At 37.4% G+C, this 13,134-nt stretch overlaps 1 protein-coding gene across 1 annotated transcript; it reads right to left on the bottom strand.

The window, feature by feature from the left end:
* Positions 1–7,089: 7,089 nt before the first annotated feature.
* On the bottom strand, positions 7,090–10,060 carry LOC120113469 (BEL1-like homeodomain protein 2). The gene is made up of 5 exons (XM_039134624.1): positions 9,514–10,060; positions 8,949–9,460; positions 8,021–8,412; positions 7,875–7,935; positions 7,090–7,735 (listed from the first exon to the last, which is right to left on the bottom strand). The coding sequence occupies exons 1-5, from the start codon at positions 10,058–10,060 to the stop codon at positions 7,220–7,222; spliced, it is 2,028 nt and encodes a 675-aa protein (XP_038990555.1). The 3' UTR covers positions 7,090–7,219.
* Between the last annotated feature and the right edge of the window lie 3,074 nt (positions 10,061–13,134).

Here is a 13,134-nt window from a genome sequence, read left to right on the forward strand (position 1 = left end):
GTGACAAGCAACATTATTGTCACAATAAATATCAAATAATAGTTATCACTTTATATATTATCACTATCATATCATTTTTCGCCAAGAAAATAATTGTGTCAATTTGCGTATTTTAATAGTGTCAAAAATTTTGTGATGGTAAAGTTTATATCATAATTATATACATATAGTGAGAATTTAATTATGAGAAAAATATAATCATCATAGTTATACTATAATAGTGACGAAATAAAAATATATCACATTTATTTTTATTAATAGCGTCATACAAAATTTTATTCATAAAAAATTTGATATTTTTGACAAAATTACTAATAGTCGTCAATTTGTCATCAAAAACATTTATTTTATAGTGATACTTGTGATGTAATTTAAGACCGTCACAAGTATACCATTATAAAATGAAAAACTTACTAGTGAAAAATGTTATTGTCACAAATATGAATAATGATGGAGACCACTTAATATGTTATAACTATTATATCATTTCTTGTTGAAAAAAGGTGATGCCAATTCAAATATTTTATTAGTGACTAAATACAAGTAGGACACAACTATTCACTTCAATAGTGATAAAAAATATTGTCGTCACAAATCACCAACTAAGACTAGAGACAAAATATTTTCATCACAATAATGAATAATAATAGTGATTGCGTAAAATATTGTCATTATTATAATTTTCCTGTGAAAAATAAGTTGGTGTCAATTCGATCATTCTATTAGTGACCAACTGATAACAACAACTTGCTTTGGTCACAATAAAATATTATTAGTGACTAATTACTTGTGATGAACTTCAAAGTTGTCACAATTATTATTTAAAGAGCGACAAAGAAAAAAATAAGTCACAATTACTCATTTCAAAAGTGACAAAAGTAATTTTAGTCACAAATAACATACTTTTTGTGACGAAAATATTTAATGTCATGATTAAATGGTCACTAAAAATCTTAATTCTTGTAGTGTCAACCTTAACTAATTAATTTTATACTTCATATCATAGTTATTTAAAGTGAATCCCTTAACATTTTATTGATATGTTGATGCGATAATTAATATAATTATACATCTAATCCTCGTTACTTATAAACTCTATCAATTTGATTTTCAAAAAATTTAAATTCTACAATTAATTGGTGACATTTGTCACTGGACCAAGAATATATATTTAATTAGAATTTAGTTAAAAATATAAAAATATTAAACTGATTTTTAGTTAGCAATAAAGTTGACTGACCCAGCTCTCAATTTGATAGCTAAAGAATAAAGTTGCGTGTCAAGTTCAAGACAATAGCTATAGTGAGTCACCATCCAAAACACGTCTCTTTGAACACTACCAAACCAAACAAGATAATTTAAAGAAGCCAAGCTTCAGTCGGACATTTTGGAAAACACATTCACAGCCGTCCAGTTTGTGAGAGCTGTGGCAACATAAATATCAGGCGAAACCCAATCTTGACATAGAGGATTTGGCCATGAATTGGTGGCTTTGACCGAGAACATGAATTTGTTGGGATGCTACGAGGATATATCAATTATCTGAAGAACTAAGTCCCAACCAATTGCATTACAAATTGAGTGCTACAAACTATTTATTAATGCATCAGTACAACATCAACATGATTGCTCTCCATTTCTTACTACCAAGCATCAATGATGCAGGGGATCCGAGACAGATGATGTTGAGCTGTCAGATTGTACCTTGATGGCACTGAGATACCATGAATTGACAGATCAGCGCAAAGGCGGGAATTGATTGTGACATGTTCCTCATTGGGGTCGTTTTGAGTATGTTTCAGCCTTTTGGCCATAACTTTAGCTACAGGTGTCAGAATCGCGCATAAGACCCCAATCCGAAAAGCTCTTTTCGACGCGCACGCTCTCCACATTGAGTTACGCTCCATGTGGCCTTTTTTTCAACCTCAAATTCTGCCGTTTCCCCCGAATCACTAGAATTAGATATTTTTACTATTTATGATAATATTCGATTGTCAATAGGAAGTCAATTAAATCCGATTTAGGCCGGATTTTTGGAGATTGCTTATTTTATTTCGAATTTCAATTTAGAGTGATTTTCGGGATTTTGCTATTTTTGGCAAAATTCGAATAAAGACGATTTTTGGCTATAACAGTCTGGCTTGTGGACTGATTTTGCCATTGTTTGATTTAATAATATTTTATTAACCCATTTTTTCTCTGGATTTTTTTGGGTGAATTTTCTCATGTGAATCATCTGTTGGAGCGCTTGCAGGATAATCACTATTCTGTCTGACGTCATTTGGTATCAGAGCTTCAACATCTTTCTGGGAAATTTCACCAGTTTCAATGGCTGGAGGTCGTGGGATTTCGAGGATGTGAGGCCTCTGATCACGATACCAATTATGCTTTCGAAAACCCATATCACAATGTGAGATTCGGGATTTTCAGTGGTCGGGAAGAGCGTCATGGAGACCTCGATTTTCAGGTCGTGGATTTATGGTACGTTACAGACCGAGGGATTCGTGGATTGGATTAATGAAGTAGAGCGTATTTTTGAATATAAGGAAGTCCCCGATCGTGTGAAAGTGAAATTGATCGCCATCAAACTCAAGGGCAGAGCATATGCGTAGTGGGAACAGTTGCGACGTTCACGAGAAAGACAGGGCAAGGCCAAGATCATTGATTGGAAGAAGATGAAGAAGAAGATGAAGGGTCACTTCCTTCCTTTCGGCTACACGCAAACCTTGTTTCAACGACTTCATGCATTGAGGCAGGGCGCACGATCAGTCGATGATTACATGGAGGAGATTTACCAATTGGTCGCCCGGAACGATTTATCTGAGACGGATGAGCAAATGGTGGCGCGGTATTTGGGGGGTTTACGCCAGCCCTTACAAGATGTCCTCAGCCTTCATTCACTGTGGAGTGTTTCGGAAGCTTACCAGCGTGCACTTGCTGTTGAAAAACAACAAAACAGGAGACCAGTGATCAGGAACGATCACAACAGTCGACCAGTTCGTCCTCAGGATTCTCGTCCTGCTCAACAACCACCGCAGGGTAATTCTAACCCTACTATTAGATGTTTTCGTTGTGGTGAACAAGGGCATAGGGCGACTGATTGCAAGAAGCCTGCTAGTCAAAAGGGTAAAAATTTGTTGATTGAGGAAAATACGGAAGACGAGACTGAGGAGATTGGCGAACCCGTGTATGACGATGATGAGACTGATGATGTGTTGTATGGAGATGGTCATGAGACTCTGGTCGTTCGCAAGAGTCTACTTACTCCCAAGGGTGATTCAGGGGACGATTGGTTGAGAACCAATATTTTCCACACGACCTACACAGTTGCAGATAAAGTCTGCAAAATGATCATTGACAGCTGCAGTTGTGAGAATGTAGTGTCTGAGGAGGTTGTCCAGAAATTGCAGTTGAAGACGGACCGTCATCCTAAGCCATACAAGCTGTCATGGCTAAATAAAGGCAGTGAGGTGACATTTGATAGGCGATGCCTCGTGTCTTTTTCAATTGGTAGAAAATATTTTGATAATGCATGGTGTGATGTTGTGTCTATGAATACGTGTCATATATTATTGGGTCGACCCTGGCAGTATGATCGCAGTGTCATTCATGATGGACGGAAGAATACATATTCCCTTAGCATCAAGGGAAAAAAGATTGTGTTGGCACCCCGACGGGAAGGACTCACTCCTACCCCAGTAACCCATAATACTACTCTACTTTCTATGTCCAGGTTTTTAGATGAGATTGAGCATGGCGACGTGGTCTGTGCCTTACTACCTTGCGAGAACAATGCAGTAGACGTGGATGCAGATTTACCAGTAGAAGTGCAGCGGCTGCTAGTAGAATTCTCTAACTTGATGCCAGAGGATCTTCCTCCTGGGCTACCACCTATGAGGGATATTCAGCATCAAATTGACCTTGTTCCTGGGTCAAGTTTGCCAAATCGACCAGCATATCACCTCAGTCCCAAGGAGGCTGAAGAGTTGTAGCGACAGGTGGAAGAGTTGTTGGAGAGGGGCTATATCCGAGAGAGTATGAGCCCATGTGCAGTCCCTGCTCTGCTAGTGCCAAAGAAAGATGGTTCTTGGCGTATGTGTGTTGACAGTCGAGCGATCAACAGAATTACAGTTAAGTACCGGTTTCCAATTCCCCGTCTAGATGATATGTTGGATCAACTATCTGGTTCTAAGGTCTTCTCAAAAATTGACCTTAAGAGCGGTTACCACCAAATCAGAATAAGAAATGGAGATGAGTGGAAGACGGCGTTTAAAACGCCACAAGGGTTGTATGAGTGGATGGTCATGCCTTTCGGGCTATCCAATGCGCCCAGTACGTTCAAGAGATTTATGCATCAAGTCTTGCGGCCTTTTATGGGGAAATTTATTGTAGTTTACTTCGATGATATCCTCGTTTATAGTCCGACATGGACTTCACACTTCACACTTCGATCACCTCTGTGACTTTTCTTGGTTTTGTTGTGTCTACTGATGGTGTTCATGGAGATCAGTCAAAGATAGATGCAGTCTTGGAGTGGCCCAAACTAAAGACCTTACATGACATCCGAAGTTTCCATGGCTTGGCGTCTTTTTACCACCGATTCATTAGAAATTTCAGTACTCTGATCGCCCCTATCACAGAGTGCCTCAAGGGGTGTGATTTCCAGTGGTCTGAGGAGGCAGAGGCCAGTTTTCAACTGGTCAAGCAGAAGATGACCGAGGCTCCAGTTTTGGCACTTCCAGATTTTGACAAAGTGTTCGAGGTAAATTGTGATGCATCTGGCGTTGGCATTGGTGGTGTTCTGAGTCAGGCAGGTCGTCCGATTGCTTTTTTCAGTGAAAAACTATCGGGATCAAAGAAAAATTATTCCACTTATGATCTGGAGTTCTATGCCATAGTTCAATCCCTAAAGCATTGGCGTCACTACCTAGTACAGAAGGAGTTTATTATGTTTACCGATCATGAGGCCTTGAAGTACATCAATGGACAACACAAGCTGAGTAGACGTCATGCCAAGTGGGTGGCATACTTGCAATAATTCACTTTTACGCTGAGGCACCAAGCAGGGAGTTTGAACAGCGTCGCAGATGCCCTGAGCCGTCGTACCTTACTTCTCACCACCATGAGTACTAAAGTTGCAGGCTTTGATACGTTCACAGATATCTATGCAGCTGATCCTTCCTTTGGAATGATATTTCAGGAGGTAACTGAGGGTCACCGTCATGATTTTGTTTTGCATAATGGGTATCTGTTTCGTGGATTACAGTTGTGCATTCCAGATTGTTCATTGAGGCAGCAACTTATAAGTGAACTCCATAATGAGGGACACTTTGGCCGAGATAAGACCTTGGCCCTTATCTCTTCTGACTTTTATTAGCCCAAGTTGACTAGTGATGTGGCCCATTATGTGAACCGTTGTTATGTGTGCCAGCGGTCTAAGGGAGTTCTCACCAATGCGGGCTTGTACACTCCCTTACCTGTTCCTGAAGCTCCTTGGTTCGATGTCAGCATGGATTTTGTACTAGGCTTACCCCGCACCCAAAGGGCCTCGGATTCTATCTTTGTTGTGGTTGACAGGTTTTCCAAGATGGCTCATTTTGTAGCTTGCAGAAAGACTATGGATGCTGACCGGATTGCCCATCTCTATTTCAAGGAGATTGTGCGTTTACATGGTGTTCCTCGATCCATCACTTCAGATCGTGATACTAAGTTCATAAGTCATTCCTAGAAGTGCCTGTGGGGGAAACTGGGAACGCAGTTAAATTTCAGTAGCGCCTACCACCCCCAGACGGATGGCCAGACCGAGGTGGTGAACCGAAGTTTGGGAAACCTCTTGAGGTGTTTGGCAGGAACGAAGCCGAAGCATTGGGATTTGGCATTGCCTCAGGCAGAATTTGCCTACAACAGATCAAAAAACAGAACCACAGGTTTAAGCCCATTTGAGATTGTCTATGGTCAGAACCCATCCGGGGTGCTGGACTTAGCCCCTATTCCACGTATAGGTCGTTTCAGTCCTAAAGCAGATGAGATGGCAAAGTATCTTCGGGGTATCCATGAGCAGGTGAAACAAACCATTCATGAGAGCAATACCAAGTACAAGACTCGGGTCGACAATCATCGTCGTCAGGTACTTTTTGATGTTGGTGATTTTTGTTTGGGTTGTATTAACTCGTGATCGTTTTCCTGTTGGTGAGTATAATAAGCTTAAGGATCGGAAGATTGGACCTTGTGAGGTCGTGCAGAAGATCAATGATAATGCTTACAGGTTGCGCCTTCCCAGCCACTTGAAGACTTCTGATGTCTTTAATGTGAAGCACCTGAGTCATTGTTTTGTGGATTCTGATGACACTACTATGAACTCGAGGATGAGTTCTTTTTAACTCGGGGTGACTGATGCAGGGGGATCCGAGACAGATGATGCTGAGCTGTCAGATTGCACCTTTATGACGCTGAGATACCATGAATTGGCAGATCAGCGCAAAGGCGGGAATTGATTGTGACATGTTCATCATTGGAGTCGTTTTAAGTATGTTTCAGTCTTTTTGGCCATAACTTTTGCTACAGGTGTCAGAATCGTGCATAAGACCCCAATCCGGAAAGCTCTTTTTGACGCGCACGCTCTCCACATTGAGTTACGCTCCATGTGGCCTTTTTTCAACCTCAAATTCTGTTGTTTTCCCCTCCGAATCACTAGAATTAGATATTTTTTACTATTTATGATAATATTTCGATTGTCAATTAGGAAGTCAATTTAAATCCTATTTAGGCCGGAATTTTTGGAGATTGCTTATTTTATTTCGAATTTCAATTTAGAGTGATTTTCGGGATTTTACTATTTTTGGCAAAATTCGAATAAAGACGATTTTTGGCTATAACAGTCCGGCTTGTGGACTGATTTTTGCATTTTTTGATTTGATAATATTTTATTAAACCCTAGAGACTTTTTTCTCTGGATTTTTTTTGGACGAATTTTCTCTTGTGAATCATCTGTTGGAGCGCTTGCAGGATAAACACTATTCTGTCTAGCGTCAATCAATCAGTGCATCACGTCACCACCTCTTTCATTTAACTGTGTTAGTATCACAAACAAATACGTTCAAGCTGGCCTGCAACCGCGTATTAGCAGTTCTGCCACATTTTGAAAACTTATTGCAAGGAATAGCTAGGCTAAGCTGCCACCGCTCTACTAATTTTCAACTTCAGTAAGACCGACATAAGCTCAACCGACAAAGTCCTGAATCATTTGGCCGCCGCCAAATTGCAGGCGTAGCTGATCCTCTTGCGGTTGATATTGCTGCGGATGCTGTTGGAGTACTTGTGCATTTTCTACGCCATGCCTGAGTCCCAAGGTAAGTGACACAGCTCCATGCCCCCCCATCTCGAGCCTACTTTGCTCACACGGTGCAAAACTCATCATCGCACCATCCATGCATGTTGGGATTCGAAAATCCATACTAGAACGTTTCTCGTGATACCAGCGTTCAATATCATGTGCATCTCCCGTGATCCCAACAGCAGCCATATCTGAGCAAGCCAATTGCTTGCCCGAAGTTGCATTTATACATGAGCTGTTGATGGATAGGTCTTCGTTGGGTCGAATGGTACTTGTAGATTTTGCGTCAGTTTTGCTAGAGCTCTGATTGCTTTCTGCCAATCCTTTGCTCTCAAGCATGTGTATTTCTTCGACCATCGGTTTCCAAATACGAACTCGTGCATTTATGAACCAGTTAGAAACCTGCATTCAGAAATCAAATTGTTGACACCATGAAAACAAGTCAATCAATCAAACTCTTAACCGTGCTACATTCCGATTCAATCACCCAATATTATTATACCAAATGATTAAGACCAGAAACGGGAAGCAGTGAGCCCACCTGGTTTCGAGAAAGACCAGTTTGAGTGGACAGCATGTGCTTATCCGTGTCTGTGGGGTACCTATAAGAAAAGCAGATACATATTCACCCCAAATTACATATTTGAGAGGACATACGAAATTGAAAAGAAAGAACAATCGACTTACGGATGAAGAAAATGCTCGAAGAGCCAAGCTCTAAGGATTGCCACCGCACATTCCGGTAGGCATCTTTGGGGCCTCAAGCCTTGTTGTTGTGGTTCATGGAAGCCCAGGTTAACCCCACCAGATTTCTGAAGCCCGTACTTCAGCCCGGATATATTCATGTCACCTTTGCTAATGCTAGCACCGGTAGTTGGGGACAAGAAATCCTCCCCCAGGGCTCTCGATAAGTGCTTGACACAGTCCGAGATAGATTTCCGTAGGCACCGAAAGTTCATTTCTACGGTCTTGAGAGCCAAGGAAACATAGGGAGAGGCAGCACTAAGAACAGCTATGGATTCGAAAGAAGAAACCACCATTTGAATCTGCTGATAGTATAGCATGTATCGTCTGCAAACCTTTCAATGGCACAACATATGCAAGTCCTCATTAGAGTTAATCCTTGAGCTAGCATTACTTAACAGTAAAATGATAAAACAAATAACACAATCAATTGTTTCGACGAATAATGACTCTATTTGGATTAGGTTCAAAATAAATAATGGAAGAACAGCAATTTCACTGGCCAAATTAGGAATAGGAACACCAACAGCAATGCAGATATGCATAGTCAATTATTTCAACATACAATGGGGCCTTCGGCCAAGGCAAGAGGACAACATATTGGGGTTGAAACTTTAAAATAAAGTAGCTTTGAATGTGTGGCCGATCCGTAACAACGAAAACATTTACAGATGAAAAGCACACAGGATGTAATTCTTCAGTGGCATATATACATGCATTACAATCGATACATAAATACAAATATGCAAGGCCCTAATTTCATTAATAAACAAGTGTGATAGTTCCCTTCATAAATGTTCATTAATAAAGATGCAGATGATAATTGAATGAAAGACAACATATAAATGCGAAAAGAAAATTGATAACCAACCTCCTCCTGCAGATATAAAAGCTTTGCCTTCTTCTGTTGATAGTCAGGCCTACAAGAGCCGCTCCCAATGCTAACATCAGCAGTACTAATTTCATTTGAGCTGCAAAGACTGGAGACAGAAGCCAGCGATATATTTCCCTTAATAGCTCCATCAGCAATATCAATTGCATCGGCAGCATCAACCGAGGCTGAATCCCCAACGCCATCGGAGACACCCTCCGATGTCACACAAACTTTACCGAGCTTTGAATTGGTCATATGGCAGTATTGATCCAACAGTTCTTGTGCTGGCTTAAGAAACCTTGAATTCTTAAGAATAGTTGCATATCCGGTGAATGGGCCGAGAGGTTGTACGCAAGTCAAATTTCCACTACCTTTACTGATTATAGACGGCTTCGGAAACGAATTAAAGGCATGAAAACCACACTGATCCTCTGTGAATTGAGCCGAACCACGAATTTTTGATTCGGGGTCGATGAAAGAGTTAGAGATAGCCCTTGGGTAGTATAAGTAGCATCACCCCACTGTGGACAATGCTCTAAGAGGGACCTATTCGTCCAAGCACCAGCGTTATCAAAATGCAAAGCACTCGCTTGATGTGCTATAGAAGCCATTTGTGGTCCCTGAGTACCCACAGACGGTGTATTAACAACGTCATAAAGTGAAGATGAAACGAACTGCAATTCCCCACAATGCCTTTTGCTATCATGGCTGCAAATTTCAGTCACGGGATACTGCATAGCTGCACATATGTTGCTTTCCCTTGCACTATTTGGCAACACTTCCCCACCAAACATAGGGTTTTGATCGTTTTCTCTACCGGCTAATCCACTTGCATAACCCACCATCAAATCGCCACAACTTCGTAGGTCACCAGAGACTTTAGAACATGGACGAGCATGGATGATACCTGAAGAAACAACACTTGGGTCGTAAAGCCAATTAGCGTTTCTATCGTTACGAACTTGAATAAGATCTGGGTTCGGCCCCGAATGGACCGAGGAACCTTGCTCCAAACTGTTGGGGAAATACTCAAAATGGTGAACCCTCAACTTATCAATTCGGCTTTGTTGTGCTATATGCGGTTCGGGTTTGAACTTGCTCGTATCCATAACCAAACGCATGCAAGGCTAGATTTAAAGAAGTGAAACGAAGTTCAACGATCAGAAGGGTATAAATATAAGACAAAACAAAAAACAATGAATATAAAACAGAAGAAAAAAACAAAGCAAACGCAGAGATCAGACTGAAAGGAAAGAGAGAGAGAGAGAGAGAGAAAGCACAGTGGTGAAATAAAGTTACAGTGGTTTTCTTTTCTAAAGAGAAATCAGCTAACGCCTAGACTGCTAAAAGTACAAGTAAATGACAATCATAAGCTTCACGTCAACCTGTGGAATATGAACCCTAATTTCTCAGAGCCAACGAAACTCAGGGTTATTATCAGTTGCAAGCTCTACTGAAAAACACCCAACTTTTTTAAAGCTTAGATCTAATAAAACAACACCAATACTAGAGAATCTTCTGCTTATATTTTCAGCGTACGTCTTATATGTATGCAGAAAATGCTTTAACAAGAAGCAATAAAATAAGAAGAAGAAGAAGAAAGACTAAACTCAACATCCGCCAACCCAGAAAATGATCCAGCAGCTAGCCTAACTTCACAGCAATGGTGTAATAGTTAATTTTTAAATAAAGCAAAACAAGACATTTTTTCAATGAAAGGTTACCTCTTTCAAGACATCATTCTTGTTGTTAAGCTGTTAGATCTCAAACACATGAACGTAAAAAAAATCTTGTCAAGGTGGTGAATTTTCCAGCAAGAAAAAATTGATTAGAAAAGAGGAAAAAAACTTTAAGAAGAACAATAATTGTGGAAAAAGAAGGATAAATTTGTGTTTTGAATTGAAAGGTGGTGAATCTTCAAGAATTGAATTCTTATGTCCGTTGGTAGGGTCCCATTTGAACCTAATTTTTCATGCTTAAAAGTTAAAGCTAAACTACGTGGGGGAGGGCTTTAGATGAACCAGCCTTCGTTAGGTTAATTACCAAAAGTAATCATTCTTTTTAGATCAAGATTTTCTACCTTTAATAATGCAACCTTTAACAGCTCTCTTTTTTATTTAATTTTTCTTAATAAAATTCTTTTTTTCAAATAAAAAAACTTTTGTTTAATAACAGTAAAATTCAAATAAGTATAACATCAAAATTATTAATATAACCCTAAATTTAAAAATAATATTAATAAAAGAATAATAAAATCCCTACTTCATTAAAGGAAAAAAACATACATTTGATATGCACGGATTAATTTATTTTATTTGCTAAGCCATTGTATATATAATATTTATTTTTAATTGTGTTTGCATTTATAAAATCTGTCAGCCTATAATAATAATTTAATTTTTTTTAAAATTTTATTATCTTAATCTAAATCACTAATATTATTAAAACTTCTAATAATCAACTGATATGGAATTTGAGAACTTGGTGTTCAAATTTCAAAAATACATTAATCGATTAACGATTTTCTTAATGATATTACTATTTTTAGTTAAGACATATAATTTTAGTGTTTAATTATACAAAATAAAAGAAAAATTATTAAATTATCAAGTTAAATATAATATGATTAATTAAATAACGATTACGTAATATGAATTATAATATTTATGGTCTTGATTATTTTTAAAAATAAAAATAAATAATTTTGACAATAAAAAAATACTCTATTCATCTCATTAGATGTATTTTTTTAGTTTGTAAATATCTATATTCTAATAAAAAAAAGTTAACAAACAATCATACTTATATTTTTTTCTTATGTTTATATGTCTCACTCTTTCATATATCAAATGAATAAGTTAAATGCATCAATAATTTTTTAATTAATAATTTTATTATTTATCTTAATTAAATATATCTATTAAAATTATAGGTATGGTCAATATAAAACATATATTATGAGATAAAATTACATGTATAATTAACATAAAACATAAATTATGAGATAGAAACTAATGAGTGTTAATACAAATGGTTAAAATTAAGAAATTTAAGTTTGTAAGGTCAAGCTCGAATTCTACCACCGTCACTTTTAGTAGATAATATATAAATTCTTATGTAATTTCTAATTGAATCTTAGTTATCCCTGACTTGAATTGAGGAGCCACAACTTACTTAATTTTTTTATATAAAAAATAAAGGGTTAACTACATGAAAAATCACTTATGTTTATGTTTTGTCTGCTTTTGGTCACTGATTTCAAAAAACATAAGATATGATCACTTTCGTTTTTATTAATTAAGATGTTGTCACATCGAGTTAACTTCCATTAATGGTAGTTAAATATTTTGATATAATCATACATTTGGTCCCTGTTATTTACATATTTTCTCAATTTATCCTACTTTTAATAAATTAAAATAAATTTAATCCTATTTTACAACTCGAAGTTGACTTAGAATTTTTTCGAGTCGAGTCGAGTTAAATTTTCGAGCTTCTATCTAAATTTAATTATAAATATTTATAATATTATGATATTATATGATTCCAATTTAAATGATCTTTTATAACCATATACAATACATGTGTATATCTTCATATTTTTTCATTTGTGATAAATATTTATGGTACAAAGTCGAGAGACTCAACTCAAACTTGAAAATCAATCCATTAATTACTAAAATTTTTGAGTTATTCAAGTTGTATTTTACAACTCATTTTAAACTTGAAATGTTTTTTAGACGAGTCGGGTTTATGAAATTACAACTCGAAGTTTATTCAAGTCAAGTTTTCAAGAGTCGAGTCGAAAAAATCGATTCTTCAAGTCAAGTCGTGTCGAATTTCGCTCACCCCTAATGCCACATGTCACCGTTCGTTTGAAGGATTAACTTTCATAAACCCGTCTCGACTCGAAAAAATTTCAAGTTCAAACCGAGTTGTAAAATACAACTCGAATAACTCAAAAATTTTAGTAATTAGTGGATTGATTTTCAAGTTTGAGTTGAGTCTCTTGACTTTGTATCATAAATGTATATCACATATGAAGAAATACACATGTATTGTATGTAACATCATAAATTCCTAGTCTAGAAAAAATACACTAAATTGCCTAAGATAAAATTTAATTAAGAATTAAATCAATTAAATTAAATAAAGGCCTGATCTAAAGATTAGGAAGAATGGT

Source organism: Hibiscus syriacus, unplaced genomic scaffold (assembly GCF_006381635.1).
Source record: "Hibiscus syriacus cultivar Baekdansim isolate YM2019G1 unplaced genomic scaffold, ASM638163v2 tig00110209_pilon, whole genome shotgun sequence".
NCBI classification, from domain to species: domain Eukaryota; kingdom Viridiplantae; phylum Streptophyta; class Magnoliopsida; order Malvales; family Malvaceae; genus Hibiscus; species Hibiscus syriacus.

Coding starts and splice junctions, on each gene's coding strand:
- LOC120113469 (XM_039134624.1), bottom strand. CDS start 10,060: ATGGATACGAGCAAGTTCAAACCCGAACCGCATATAGCACAACAAAGC. Junction 9,461..9,513: donor TTTGCATTTTGATAACGCTG/GTGCTTGGACGA, acceptor TGGGGTGATGCT/ACTTATACTACCCAAGGGCT. Junction 7,736..7,874: donor CTGGTCTTTCTCGAAACCAG/GTGGGCTCACTG, acceptor TTCTGAATGCAG/GTTTCTAACTGGTTCATAAA.